Source organism: Sinocyclocheilus grahami, unplaced genomic scaffold, assembly GCF_001515645.1.
Source record: "Sinocyclocheilus grahami isolate Dianchi unplaced genomic scaffold, SAMN03320097.WGS_v1.1 scaffold546.1, whole genome shotgun sequence".
In the NCBI taxonomy this organism is placed as follows: Eukaryota; Metazoa; Chordata; class Actinopteri; order Cypriniformes; family Cyprinidae; genus Sinocyclocheilus; species Sinocyclocheilus grahami.
In genome coordinates this window covers 438600-454667 of record NW_015505725.1, presented here as the reverse complement: position 1 = coordinate 454667, position 16068 = coordinate 438600, and the positions used below count along the sequence as shown (strand labels likewise).

Sequence of the window (16068 nt, the reverse complement as noted above, 5' to 3'; positions counted from 1 at the left end):
CTTTTTTTATTATGAAACTAGAAAACACCCCAATTGAAATAACAGATATTGAAAACACAAATGTTGTGAACAGATTCATTTACTTGAACCTTCCTAAACAAATTGATTCACTTAAATTGATTCTGAAATGGAGTTACATTTTGTCATGCTACGCTGCACTTTGTTGGAAGAAAGTCATTTTGCTGAAAACTAGTTAAAAGTCAACATGGAATGATCTTAACAACTTCAAACAATTATATATCTGTAACCTCATATTTCTGAGTGAAACAATATTCAACAGCAACAAGGTATACATGTACACAGCTTTGCATCATATGGATATCCAACTGCATGATGTACTCATCGCTGAATGCCAGCTAAATAAGGCCACATAGGCCATTCATAAAACTTCCACATGAATTCAATATGACTATCAGGTGCAGCATCAATAATGCAATACACAAGAGAGTCACACAGATAGATTTACTAGCTGGCCCCGTTATAGCGTTGTGTGTGTGTGTATCTTTCTGTCCTTGTGTGTGTACCTTTGAGATCAGAGGTAGATCGCTGAGCTACATTTACATTTCCGTCTTTTCCGGTCGATTTGTCCCTGGAATCCTGCTCCTTGCATGGAGCCCCTGTGTGCACACACACACACACATACACAACAGACTATCAATCTGTGTGCAAATCAAACAAGGGATAATACACCTCAAAGCCTCTGTTTACCCAATTCATACCTACTAGCTGGCCCCGTTATAGCGTTGTGTGTGTGTGTATCTTTCTGTCCTTGTGTGTGTACCTTTGAGATCAGAGGTAGATCGCTGAGCTACATTTACATTTCCGTCTTTTCCGGTCGATTTGTCCCTGGAATCCTGCTCCTTGCATGGAGCCCCTGTGTGCACACACACACATACACAACAGACTATCAATCTGTGTGCAAATCAAACAAGGGATAATACACCTCAAAGCCTCTGTTTACCCAATTCATACCACATTTTACAGAGTGTATACGTATGTGTGTCTGCAAAAGAGCTTGAGCAAAAGAGTGTATTAGTTCTTTATCAAACTCATCCTCCAAATGCTTTTCACCATCCAATACAGTGATAATGCATGTGTACACCACATCAGAGCAGCTTGAATTGATTTGGACTGCTGCGGAATTCCATTTTTCCTGCTTTCTGTCTCTTTTTCTTTCGTTACCTGAATCCCTGACCCCCCGCACTCTCTTTTTCTCTCCATCTTTTTCTCCTTCTCCTGCTGCCACTGGGAGATGGGATTGAGAAAGTGATTTCTCTCGTTCTCCACCTGCTTAAATCTTTCCATCACTTTCATTTTTTGCAAGGCTGCTTTGCTGCCATCCAGGAGAAAAGAAAAAGAGACAAGAGAGTGAGAGGAATGAGGAAAAAGAGAGAGGGAAAGAGATGAGGGGGTGGGGAGCCGGGGGGTTATCAGTCGTTGGCCTGAGGTATGTGTGCAAGGGACTTAAATCCATAGAGATTAGCAGAAAAATGCCGTCAGTAGCAGTAAGGGGTTTTACGCCACTGGTTGTATTAGTTCAGGTGAAAAGAGTATTGCGTTTACATAAAACCGGACAAATCCAGCCACAATGCCAGTGCTGTGGGACCACAATGCAATCTGCTATCTCTGGACCTTAACCACAACATCCAGTGCTGTTTCCTGAGAACTGCCTCGGAACTACTGCTACCAAACACGGAATTACAGGAATTGAGAGAGAATGATGGCAGGAGAGAGAGGAGAAAAGGGAGCAAAAGTGGAAACAAACGATACGGTGAAAAGGGAGATGGAAAGAAGAGAAAGAGATTATGCTATTTTTTTTTCTCACAATGGGTCCCTAATCTTTAGTTAGTCCTTAGTTCCGTAGTTGCTCACTGAAAAACAAGGGGGCAATAGTTGTAAGTCAAAATGAAATGGTTTTTGCATCCAATTTAATGTGTTTCAGATTAAAACATGATAGTCAAAAAAAAACATAGGCAGGGACTTGATTTTATTCACTGTAAATTATTGGATCATGAAAAGTGATGAAAAGCGGTATGTGGTTGTATTAGGGCAACAATATCACAATATTTTTTCCCCCGTATCATGTGATATCAATATTTATCACTATATTAATTTATCATTAATAAGGAATGAAAACCTTTCCACATGCTGTGTTATACCTTGAGGATGAATGTAAACATAACTTTAATTAGGGCTTCACAAAATCCATTTTATTTTTCCTTAAATTATTATTATTTTTTTTATTGTGTCTCCATATGATATTGTTTGTCGACCAGCCCTAGGTTGTATGGAAAAGGATTGTGGATGTCAGCCAAGAAGTAAAATTATTAGTCTCATAAGCCTTACACTGTCGTTACATTAAACACGAGCGACGTGACACATTAAAAGCAAATAGAAAGCATTATAATCTGTGAATCTGTCTACACTGGATTCCATTTCCCTTCATTTGGGTTGAGGTCAATTCCTAACGGATAAAACCAGTCCTGCCTTTTCTGTATAATAAAGAATTGAGCTACTGTGTTAACTCACCATTTGAGTCCAAAGTAAAATCTGGGTCCTGAAGCAGAACCAATTTTTAAGAATCTGATTATTGTCTTTGTATTATTTTGTACCACCAACTCTTCATTTCATCGCATTCAATTCAGACTGCAAAGTCACAACTCAGTGAAAATATAATTTATTTTGGCGTGGTGCAGTAGATTAAGCAGCACCACTGTTGAATAGCCGAGCAGGAAACACTGATACCATGAGAAACAAGTTTGTTTTGCCTGTTTCTCTCAGAGGAGTTTTCCATAGATTAACACGGCAGTCTAAAATTCATTGTGCCGAGTCCAGAGTTAACTCAAGAGCTCCTCTAATCAACTGAAGTACAAACTGCTGATAAATCTTTTATGGCAGTTTAGAGTTGCAGCCCTTGTATAGCCCCAGTATAGTGTAACCCGTATATAGGAGCAATCAGGGTGCTTTCCCAAGCAAGTATCGCTAGAAGAGACGTGTGATAGTCATGGTTATAATGCTTCATAAAAGCCATCCATTTGGGACAATCAGATCTGAAAGCGAATCGGAGAAGGAGAATTGTGAGTGCAGGCATATCTCCAGACATTTTTTTTTTTGGCATCACTCGCCAGGTTTGTACATGCATATATGCTAATGCAGTGGCTAACACGGCTTCTCACGCTCCTATTCTCTCCAAATGATGCAACCTGCCAGCCATCCTCTCAATTCTGCTGATACTTACGTTCCCCTCTTTCCATAGAAGGATGTGAAAAACAGAGAGAAAGAGAGAGGATGGGGTGGCAGACAGAGAGAGTGAGCGAGACACAGGGAGGAGTCTCCAAATCCACAAAGGTTTTGTAATGAATGCGCGGCGCAACAATAAAAACAAAAACATTAAAGGGAGAAAAGACACGTTTCTGTGTTAAACAATTAGTGCAGCGGCATTATGGGGGATCTGGGCAGACAAAAGCGCCACAGCGGCAGGGATTCTCCCCAACACAAACACACAAAGAGCACCTCACTCTCGTTAAGCCTCGGAAAAACCCCCGAGACACACTCTACACCGGTCTCCTCCGCTAGCGCCGCGTTATCCGTCCCTACGCTATCATCTCCTCCATCTCTCATGCGCTTTGTTCAGTTCCTCATCCCATTCTGCTGTTTTTATCTCTGTTCTGGGGTCTGTTCGTGCCCCTCTCTCCATTCATCCCTGCCTCCATGGCCTCAGACAGGACACACCACTGCCAGCATCAGAGGTGTGTGTACATGAAGGGCTTTTCAGGAGGATTGACCCTGGTGCTAGCTAAACTGGATTAGCAGGACACCATGTTGTCCATCTGCCGTGTTAAGTGTGAGCATCTGAGGTGAAGCTGTGTACTCTTGTCTCCATTAGTAGCTGATTTGTATTAATATAATAGCTGAATTTTGATGTTCACAATCATGTCGACACTGCAAGTTTTGGAAAAGACAACCGTGTTTTTAAGTAGTCATTCCCTGTGTATGAGAAATACAGGGATGATCCTGCTACCCCAAACCAGTGATGGTTAACAGTCTAATTTGGTGTCTTGCTGCTGTAAACAAAACAAGTATGCCAGCATTTAACCTGTTTGGCGATAGCTATTTTATAGACAGCGATATTACCAACCTATTGATGCATTAATATCCTCCAGTTTTTCAGTAAACTGTTGTCAACTGAGATGCCATGTTTTATGCATGTAAAACTAATGGTGAAGTAGTTGTTAGGTTCTGTAGACATTCTTTAGATTCACTGAAAATTCGGTTCTCACTTTCTGAATTTTCTGAATTCAACTTTAGAATGCAGTTGTCGCATTGTAACCAATTCTGGATTGAACAGGATTAAGCCCTCAGAAAAGGGATTGAAAACTGAATTTAGCTGCACAGTGTACGTAACCTGTGTGAAAACGGACACTTTTAGAGTTACAGACTGTTGTGTATCTATCAGGCCATTATTTTGGGATTTTTATATTTGAATTTCATTATAATTTATTATTTTTAAACCAATATTGAAGCTAGTTATAGGCTATCACATTTTATATTCATATTGATTCTTTTCTTTTCTGCTGTGTATTATGTGCTGTTGCCTGATTTCACCAAGAAGCATGTCAAATTCCCATTCACATCTTAAATTTGAATATTGTATCAAAAAACAAAACAAAAAACCCCAGGCAAAACAGAATAGAATAATTACATTGAGTGGTATATTGGTTATCATGAGATAATTATTGTGTCATTTGTAATCCCTACTGAACAGACTATAGCATTAAAGAAACCTTAAATAGGGCAGGGTGATAAATCAACATAGATGTTTATTAAAAAAAAAATATATATATATATATATATATATTATATATCTGTAATCATATTTTTTTAATTAATTGCTATCCACCTTATTTGTCCCGTTACAGTGGGTGCTGCCATTTGTAAATTTAATGTGTCTGGCTTCCGGTGTCATCCGCTTTCAGCTGTTTAGTTGTAGAAAACGGCTCGTTTTGCTGCTTGATACTGCAAACTGGTGTTTCTCACCATATTATTTTAATGTTTTATCTTAATTATAAACACACTGGTTTGTAACACAAGCAATTTTACCATTTGCACTTTGTTATTCTTCTCGTTATTTCCCTACCACTGCTAATGAACCGGAAGGTCTCGCACATTCACCGAAAACAGCTTACTTCCACGTTAAAAAAAATAAGGTGGATATTGATTACATTTTAGAAAAAGTTTCAGTTTTACATTAATTTCATTTGATAGCATTTTTATGATAAGTATTCAATCAAAATAAAAAAAGATATGTATAATAATCTTTCTTTACATTTTTGCTGTATTGATTACATTTTTACTGCTAGTGTTACCTGTGTTACCTTTCCCTGTTAATGGTGTCCAATAAATATTCTGATAAATGTCAATATCGAATGATATGAAAAAAATAATAGTGGTAATATTTTTGGCCACATCGCCCATCCCTAAGCTTAAATAATTCAATGACGACCTGACCTGAATTTATATACATTTCAAATGATGTCTGTCTTGGTTTAGGCTGATGTTCTTCCCGCTGTCCCACCGTCTCCTGTAATACCTCGACTGACCCTCAGAGTGGGTGCTGGACAAGACAAGATGTAAGTACCTCACACACACACACACACACATACACACACGAAAGGTTGAGAGTATCAGGCAGCTCTCTGTGTGGTCAGAGTCTCAGAGTCTGTGTACAGGTGTGAGTTTCAGGCTTTTGGTCTTGTGACCAGTCCCAGACGGCCCATGAGGTCTTGGAGGGGGGCAAACACACACACACACACACACACTCCCCACATCATGGCCCCCTCCTGCACACTCCTATCAATAGCACCAGTGTTCACACCACTTAACCCCCTCACACACACACAGCGCCATACTACAGGTAAGACGATTACTGATTCCTGAACGTCTACATGTGACTGATGTCGCTTTAATGGCCAGTGTGATTTAGACTCAGAAAGTATAGCGTCTGCACAGTGTTTTGACTGTGCTTTTGAATTTCTTCCTCACCTCTTCAGTTGCACCTGCATGCAGGACAGGAAACAGTGTTTACGTCTATGTGTGTGTGTGTTTGTACAGGAAGGCCTTTATTCTCAGCCCGGGAGTGAGTGCCGTGCCTCTGATGTTGCCTGTGTTGTGCTCTTTTCTTGCACCTGTAGTTGTATGTGTAGAAAAACACAATCAGCAGTCCTTTCAAGATTTTTTTTTTTATTAATATTGATTACATTTTAGATGATTTGTTAAATTGTCAACCATTTAGAAATAATACATTTCATTCGGTAGCATTTTTGATACTTTTGTATTAAATCAAAATACAGAATCAAAAAAATAAAATAAAATGGGTTCTTAAATTAAAAGGTGGCTTACTCTGTGTGGAATGTGGAATTTCCTTTCCTTGTTAATGGTGTGCAATAAATATTCCGATAAATGTTAATGTCAAATGATATGAAAAAATAACTGGTAATATTTTTGGCCACATAGCCTATCCCTAAGCTTAATAATTCAGTGGCGACCTGACCTGAACTGATATATATATATAATATATTTCAAATTATTTCTGTCTGTTTAGGCTGATGTTCTTCCTGCTGTCCCACCGTCTCCTGTCATACCCCGACTGACCCTCAGAGTGGGCGCTGGACAAGACAAGATGTAAGTACCTCACACACACACACACACACATACACACACGAAAGGTTGAGAGTATCAGGCAGCTCTCTGTGTGGTCAGAGTCTCAGAGTCTGTGTACAGGTGTGAGTTTCAGGCTTTTGGTCTTGTGACCAGTCCCAGACGGCCCATGAGGTCTTGGAGGGGGGCAAACACACACACACACACACACACTCCCCACATCATGGCCCCCTCCTGCACACTCCTATCAATAGCACCAGTGTTCACACCACTTAACCCCCTCACACACACACAGCGCCATACTACAGGTAAGACGATTACTGATTCCTGAACGTCTACATGTGACTGATGTCGCTTTAATGGCCAGTGTGATTTAGACTCAGAAAGTATAGCGTCTGCACAGTGTTTTGACTGTGCTTTTGAATTTCTTCCTCACCTCTTCAGTTGCACCTGCATGCAGGACAGGAAACAGTGTTTACGTCTATGTGTGTGTGTGTTTGTACAGGAAGGCCTTTATTCTCAGCCCGGGAGTGAGTGCCGTGCCTCTGATGTTGCCTGTGTTGTGCTCTTTTCTTGCACCTGTAGTTGTATGTGTAGAAAAACACAATCAGCAGTCCTTTCAAGAGGAAAATATGTTTTTATGTCTGTCCTTGTGTTTTTATTTCGTTTACATAAGCACAAAGCTTTAGATGTTGTTTATGTTTAACTTGTATTTTAGCTTGAAAGACGTTAGGGATGCACAGTATATCAGTGATGAACGTAAAAAAGAGAAAAAGAGTATTTATATCAGCAGTAACAAAAAAAAAAGAGGATTACAGTGTACATTTTTGCTAGATCTCAACAGAAGCTCATTTGATGCACGTGGAAACATTGGCATTGGTGAACTTTGACCTCTGAAAGGTCCTGAGGTCACATCCTGGACAGGACATACCCACACCATCTTTGCCCCGAGAGGGATCCCTGTGCATGGTTGTAGTGTGTGTGTGTGCGTGTGTGTGTGTCAGTCAGATGAAGCATAAATAATGAATGTCTGTGTGTGTAATCGGAGCTGACCGTTTGACACGCCCTTCTCAGGGTCAATACCACAGCAAGCACCCCTGTCCACGCTCTCTGAGCCTGTCAATCAACCTGTTACTCGGCAACAGCAGGGTTTAATCAGTTGGTCAGGCAGCATTTAAAAGATGAACAGTTATTCTCTATTGCCAGATTATAATTTTTAGGGATCCTTAATATATTGGTGAAAATATCAGCCAATATTAGCTGATATTGAAAGCATATATCATAAGAACTGCTTACTGTTTACAATGTACAGGCAAAAGTATGGCATCAAAAAAATAACATGGTATTTTGTTTACTCATTCTTTTAGAGATTTGATATGAACAACTTTTTTCATACATATTAATACTTACATATTCATATTTTTTGGATGTAGGTTTTATTTTTTACTCATTTTATTTATTTATTTATTCACAATCAATCATCCAAACTGTTAATTAATTTAATAATTGTTTATTTTATTGGTAACACTTTACAATAAGGTTCCATTAGTTAATGTTAGTTAATGTATTAACTAACATGAACAAACAATGACAAATACATTTATTACAGTATTTATTAATCTTTGTTAATGTTAGTTAATGAAATACAGTTGTTCATAGTTAGTTCATGTTAATTCACAGCGCATTAACTAATGTTAACAAGCACAACCTTTGATTTTAATAATGCAGTAGTAACTGTTGAAATTAACATTAACTAAGATTAATAAATGCTGTAGAAGTATTGTTCATGCTTAGTTCATGTTAACTAAAGTAGTTAACTAATGGTAACTAATGAACCTTATTGTAAAGTGTTACCATTTTATTTAATTGGTTGACTGATTTATTCACTTATCAAACAGAAACAGAAAAGCTCATTTATAATATTGGCCATAATATTGGTTTTTAGCCGTAGAAAAATTATATTGCATGATATAAGGTGGGGGTTTTTTTATACAAAAACCTGCAACAAAAATATTTACATTACCAGTTTTTGTACAAATGCATGTACGATGAATGTACAAAATGTGAGGGGGAAAAAACAACTGTAAATTAATTTTAAGAACCAGTTCTCACTATTAACTAGCATGCATATCACTAGCATATTGGCTGTTTATTAGTACTTATAAAGCACACATTAATCTCTTATTCTGCATGATCATATTTTAGATCCCTTAATTCTACCCCATACCTAAATATAAAAAAAGTACCTTACTATTAATAAGCAGTGAATTAGGAGTTTATTGAGGCAAACTTCGTAGTTAATAGTGAGAATTGGACCTTATAAAAAAGTGTGACCGTAATTATATAAAAGACAAACAGTAGTACAATAAACCATTCATTCAATGAAATAAATAAATTATATTGTACAGTGTGTAACCATTCTTTCCTTCCTCTTTTTCTCTCCCTTTCTTCACCAGTGTGATCAGTAAGGTGGTCCCAGATTCAGAACCCACACCTGTATAACCCACCCCTCCACCACCCCGGACCCCAATGGCCAGGTCCAGTCCAGGAGCACGGATGCGTTCCCCTCCTGCTCCCCCTCCACCTGCCCTTGCTCCTGTAGCACCTCCACCCCGCCCCCCTCCTGTCCTGCCCCCTCCACCCCCAGCCGCCCCCATTCTGCAGCCCCCCAGCCAGGCCAAAGCACGGGGATGTAGCGTTGTCACGGAGACACACACACAGCGCCATACTACAGGTAAGGCGATTACTGATTCCTGAACGTCTACATGTGACTGATGTCGCTTTAATGGCCAGTGTGATTTAGACTCAGAAAGTATAGCGTCTGCACAGTGTTTTGACTGTGCTTTTGAATTTCTTCCTCACCTCTTCAGTTGCACCTGCATGCAGGACAGGAAACAGTGTTTACGTCTATGTGTGTGTGTGTTTGTACAGGAAGGCCTTTATTCTCAGCTCGGGAGTGAGTGCCGTGCCTCTGATGTTGCCTGTGTTGTGCTCTTTTCTTGCACCTGTAGTTGTATGTGTAGAAAAACACAATCAGCAGTCCTTTCAAGAGGAAAATATGTTTTTATGTCTGTCCTTGTGTTTTGTTTCGTTTACATAAGCAAAAAGCTTTAGATGTTGTTTATGTTTAACTTGTATTTTAGCTTGAAAGACGTTAGGGATGCACAGTATATCAGTGATGAACGTAAAAAAGAGAAAAAGAGTATTTATATCAGCAGTAACAAAAAAAAAAGAGGATTACAGTGTACATTTTTGCTAGATCTCAACAGAAGCTCATTTGATGCACGTGGAAACATTGGCATTGGTGAACTTTGACCTCTGAAAGGTCCTGAGGTCACATCCTGGACAGGACATACCCACACCATCTTTGCCCCGAGAGGGATCCCTGTGCATGGTTGTAGTGTGTGTGTGTGCGTGTGTGTGTGTCAGTCAGATGAAGCATAAATAATGAATGTCTGTGTGTGTAATCGGAGCTGACCGTTTGACACGCCCTTCTCAGGGTCAATACCACAGCAAGCGCCCCTGTCCACGCTCTCTGAGCCTGTCAATCAACCTGTTACTCGGCAACAGCAGGGTTTAATCAGTTGGTCAGGCAGCATTTAAAAGATGAACAGTTATTCTCTATTGCCAGATTATAATTTTTAGGGATCCTTAATATATTGGTGAAAATATCAGCCAATATTAGCTGATATTGAAAGCATATATCATAAGAACTGCTTACTGTTTACAATGTACAGGCAAAAGTATGGCATCAAAAAAATAACATGGTATTTTGTTTACTCATTCTTTTAGAGATTTGATATGAACAACTTTTTTCATACATATTAATACTTACATATTCATATTTTTTGGATGTAGGTTTTATTTTTTACTCATTTTATTTATTTATTTATTCACAATCAATCATCCAAACTGTTAATTAATTTAATAATTGTTTATTTTATTGGTAACACTTTACAATAAGGTTCCATTAGTTAATGTTAGTTAATGTATTAACTAACATGAACAAACAATGACAAATACATTTATTACAGTATTTATTAATCTTTGTTAATGTTAGTTAATGAAATACAGTTGTTCATAGTTAGTTCATGTTAATTCACAGCGCATTAACTAATGTTAACAAGCACAACCTTTGATTTTAATAATGCAGTAGTAACTGTTGAAATTAACATTAACTAAGATTAATAAATGCTGTAGAAGTATTGTTCATGCTTAGTTCATGTTAACTAAAGTAGTTAACTAATGGTAACTAATGAACCTTATTGTAAAGTGTTACCATTTTATTTAATTGGTTGACTGATTTATTCACTTATCAAACAGAAACAGAAAAGCTCATTTATAATATTGGCCATAATATTGGTTTTTAGCCGTAGAAAAATTATATTGCATGATATAAGGTGGGGGTTTTTTTATACAAAAACCTGCAACAAAAATATTTACATTACCAGTTTTTGTACAAATGCATGTACGATGAATGTACAAAATGTGAGGGGGAAAAAACAACTGTAAATTAATTTTAAGAACCAGTTCTCACTATTAACTAGCATGCATATCACTAGCATATTGGCTGTTTATTAGTACTTATAAAGCACACATTAATCTCTTATTCTGCATGATCATATTTTAGATCCCTTAATTCTACCCCATACCTAAATATAAAAAAGTACCTTACTATTAATAAGCAGCGAATTAGGAGTTTATTGAGGCAAACTTCGTAGTTAATAGTGAGAATTGGACCTTATAAAAAAGTGTGACCGTAATTATATAAAAGACAAACAGTAGTACAATAAACCATTCATTCAATGAAATAAATCAATTATATTGTACAGTGTGTAACCATTCTTTCCTTCCTCTTTTTCTCTCCCTTTCTTCACCAGTGTGATCAGTAAGGTGGTCCCAGATTCAGAACCCACACCTCCACCACCACGGACCCCAATGGCCAGGTCCAGTCCAGGAGCACGGATGCGTTCCCCTCCTGCTCCCCCTCCACCTGCCCTTGCTCCTGTAGCACCTCCACCCCGCCCTCCTCCTGTCCTGCCCCCTCCACCCCCAGCCGCCCCCATTCTGCAGCCACCCAGCCAGGCCAAAGCACGGGGATGTAGCGTTGTCACGGAGACCGTCAGTGCATACGTGGTGAGTCTCACATATACACACAGGGATGTAGCGTTGTCACGGAGACCGTCAGTGCATACGTGGTGAGTCTCACATATACACACAGGGATGTAGCGTTGTCACGGAGACCGTCAGTGCATACGTGGTGAGTCTCACATATACACACAGGGATGTAGCGTTGTCACGGAGACCGTCAGTGCATACGTGGTGAGTCTCACATATACACACAGGGATGTAGCGTTGTCACGGAGACCGTCAGTGCATACGTGGTGAGTCTCACATATACACACAGGGATGTAGCGTTGTCACGGAGACCGTCAGTGCATACGTGGTGAGTCTCACATATACACACACAAAGGAATTACTGCATTGTGTATTATACATTATAATTTCATGTTTTATATTTATATTAATTTATTATTAATATCACAATAAATATTTTTCTGCTAAATAATATACTTACATTACGTCAATATACAGCTCTACAGATGTATGTGCATCAGCTTCATTATTTTAAGTCACTTTGACCAAGAAACATATTTTAAATTTTATGCACTGAACTACAAATTGTCAAAAACATTTTTTTTTTAGATATTTGTAGACATTTTTAGACATTATTTGACTGAATTAGATTTATCCAAACATGCATTTAATAATTGAGGCATTAGCAACATTGAAAATATAAAGCATGTATTACACATGTTGCATATATTTAATTATATTTATTATACATTATAATTTCATGTTTTATATTTATATTAATTTATTATTAATATCACAATAAATATTTTTCTGCTAAATAATATACTTACATTACGTCAATATACAGCTCTACAGATGTATGTGCATCAGCTTCATTATTTTAAGTCACTTTGACCAAGAAACATATTTTAAATTTTATGCACTGAACTACAAATTGTCAAAAACATTTTTTTTAGATATTTGTAGACATTTTTAGACATTATTTGACTGAATTAGATTTATCCAAACATGCATTTAATAATTGAGGCATTAGCAACATTGAAAATATAAAGCATGTATTACACATATTGCATATATTTAATTATATTTACATTTTTGTGATGTGCACACATTGTTGTGATACTAGAATTCCTAAGTGTTTTCTTAAGTGTTCTTAAGTCAAAAATAACATTTTGAAAGCTGATGTTTCATTGAAAACAGGAAGCAGTTTTGAAAACAGGAAACCATTTAAATGCTCAGTGAGACCTCCGACTCGAGAGATATATATATATATATATATATATAGGATGTGACGTATATAGTAGAACAGCACTTGCTTTTATTTCTCTTTTTGACCAGTGCCAGAAGTGTTAAGTTTGTTTGATTGATTCTTGTGTTTTTGTTCATCACAGATTCGGGATGAATGGGGTAATCAGATCTGGATTTGCCCAGGATGTAATAAAGCTGATGACGGCAGTCCCATGATCGGATGCGACGAGTGTGACGACTGGTATCACTGGTAAAAGCCTTTTTCAGCTTCTCTCACATTACAGTCACTATATTTATCCCTCTCTCCAGTAAAGTCAACGTCAAACATGTTTTTCATTTGTTTGTTTTTTTTTCCTCGTAACGTGACATTTTCTGAGGAATCAGAATTTTCTACAGGAAAAAAAATGTAGGCGGGACTAAAATTTTGTCTATAAGGTAGTTGTCTCATTTTTGATTTCATCTTGACTTCAGGTGAAGTCATACAGTTGCGTCTTTATTCGTCTTATGTGGTGCACAAGACATTTCGGAGTAATTTCAGATCAAACTCTCTCTTTTTGACATACAAGTAATGCTGGGCGGTATACCGGTTCATACCGAATACCGGTGTTTATTTTTGTTATGATATGAATTTTTAAAATACCGCAATACGGTGTCGCTTATAATATGTCGCTTAAACAATGTTTGGAACGCGGCACTTTTTGAAAGGGGTCACTTTTCACTGGTGCACTGTGGTGAGGGAACAGCTGTATGTGTTACTAAGCATGAAAGTTTCGAAACTGAAGCTGTAGAACTAATAGAACGTGATGACACAGAAGAACTCATCCACAATATCCACATTGACCGCCACAAATATCCAGCGTCCCCTGCCATCAGCTCCCGCGTCTCACACAAACGAGCGAGACTTTAGCACTAGATTTAGCAACTTTCAGACCCTTTTAGCGGCTTTTTTCCATAGAATATTCATACTGACAAGCCTAGCAACTTTTTTGGATAAACCTTAGCTATGGTTCAGTTGGAAGATTTCGCCAGTGCTGTCCCGCGTACGTGAGGTCTGACTTTCCCGGTTCTTTTGCGTTTGTTCTGTGCAGTGAGCGGCAGAGAAGCAGCGCATTCAGTTGGCCACACCACAGCCGACTCGTCAATAATAATAATGAGTACAAAACAGCGTTTCCTAGCACCTGTCACTTACTGATTGTTAGGAATTATAAATATGAGCGTAGTTCATCTGTTAATATCACATGCACTTTTTTTGTTTGTTGTTTTTTTTAGTTTGTTACTCAGACGCAGGCAGTGCGCTGCATGAGACAAAAAAGTAATATAGCCAACCCACCCGCATAGCCGCTCTTTAGTGTAGATGCATGTTGATTTTATCAGACGATACCGCGATTATAAATGAGAGTGACTCCTGGTTAACATGTATTAAAAGGGGTCGTGTTTAGTCACTATTTAGTGTGGTATTTTTTGACAATATTCACTCATGACAGTAAAATAGGGCATTCTAAGTCAATATACTGCAGTATTTCCTCTCACAATCAGTAGAAAATATGGTTAACACCCGGCCATGCATGAAAAAAAAATACTATCATGTACCGTGAAACCGGTATAATTTTTAAAAATACCGTGATATATATTTTTGGTCATACTGCCCAGCACTACATACAAGTACAAAATGCAGTATGTTTTGATTATAATTAAAGTTACAAGGCTGCTATATTTTACACTAATTCTCTTTCATGTAATTTCAAGAGCCACACACACCTCAAAACAAAGTGAATATGAGGAAGTGCCAATCATACAGCAAAAAAAAAAACTCAAACTGAGCCTAGATTGCCTGGCATTACTGTAAAGCTTTTTGGGAATCGTCTTTTTCATGCGCTTCGCTCAAAGATCAAAAATACAGAAACGCACACAGAACAAATTGTGTCTTTCATGATAAAAGGAGATATTTTGATGGTGAGAATGATCAAGTATTTTTATATATAAAAGACATGTTTTTTTCGAATCTCAGTTTCGAATTTGTCAAAATATATGAGAAATACAAACTTGCCACATAAGTTGTGTTGTTCATCATACAGATCGATATCATTCAAGTCTATCTTGTAACTGACACTCATCTATCTCTCTTTCTGTCTCTTTCAGGCCCTGTGTGGGTCTTGTAGCCGCCCCTCCAGAGGACCAGTCGTGGTTCTGTGTGAAATGCGCTGGCAAGAAGAAAGACAAGAAGACAAAAAAAAGGAAGCGCAAAGCGCACTGACCCACATTTCTTTTTCTCCCGTCTCTGTCTTCATCTGTTTTCGCCTTAATTCATTTCCAACTCTGTTTTTCCTCATTTGTTTGTTTTTTTTGTTGTTTTTTTCACCTAGCCCTTCTTTTAACTTGGTTAACTTAACTCAGTGTCCAGTATCATAATGTATTTTTTTAAATGAAAATTTCAAATGTGTATATGTTACTTTTTTATGTGGAGAATCATACAGTATGTCTATATGATCTTTGTATCAAGCTCATAATTGTTCAGTAGATGTGTGTTAAAAGGAACCTCTCAGTTCGCCCTCATTAAAGGTCGTTCCATGAATGTGCTGATTCATCAAATGTACATCACCATGAGAAAAAAAACATTCTGTACTATAATCTGCCTTTTAATATCATTCTTCTGATTGATTTTGACTGGAGGTGCAGTTTCATTTTACTATGGATTTAATTAAAAGTTGCCTTTTCACATCTTATTGTTTGTTGTCTTGTCGTTTGTTTGGGTGGGAGTGTACAGATAGGAAGTATCAGGATACAAAAAAGTATCCTCTTAGCTTCGTAACTTTACAATTGAACCACTGATGTCACACGGACTACTTTGTCGATCAGAATTTTCATTTTTGGGTGAACTAACCCTTTAAGTCAAGATTTTCATGCGCCCTGTGGAAAAATTATAAATAAATGTATTTTATTGTTTGAGTGATATTTCTGTACATTCTGTTCAGATGGTTCGTTTAGGCTTTTGGATCGAATATGGCATTTCAGTCAAATGATCTCTGAGAACTGAACTGTAAATGTTTTTATATTGCAAGGTTGAGT

At 37.8% G+C, this 16068-nt stretch overlaps 1 protein-coding gene across 1 annotated transcript in view; it reads left to right on the top strand.

The window, feature by feature from the left end:
- Positions 1-15713, top strand: part of LOC107555823 (transcription initiation factor TFIID subunit 3-like) — a 66260-nt gene extending 50547 nt beyond the window's left edge. The window contains exons 4-7 of the mRNA XM_016238728.1: positions 5551-5630; positions 11538-11793; positions 13146-13252; positions 15142-15713. Of these exons, the coding sequence (XP_016094214.1) occupies positions 5551-5630; positions 11538-11793; positions 13146-13252; positions 15142-15256 (558 nt within the window). The 3' untranslated portion in view covers positions 15257-15713. The remainder of the gene's footprint in view (positions 1-5550; positions 5631-11537; positions 11794-13145; positions 13253-15141) is intronic.
- The last annotated feature ends 355 nt before the right edge of the window (positions 15714-16068 follow it).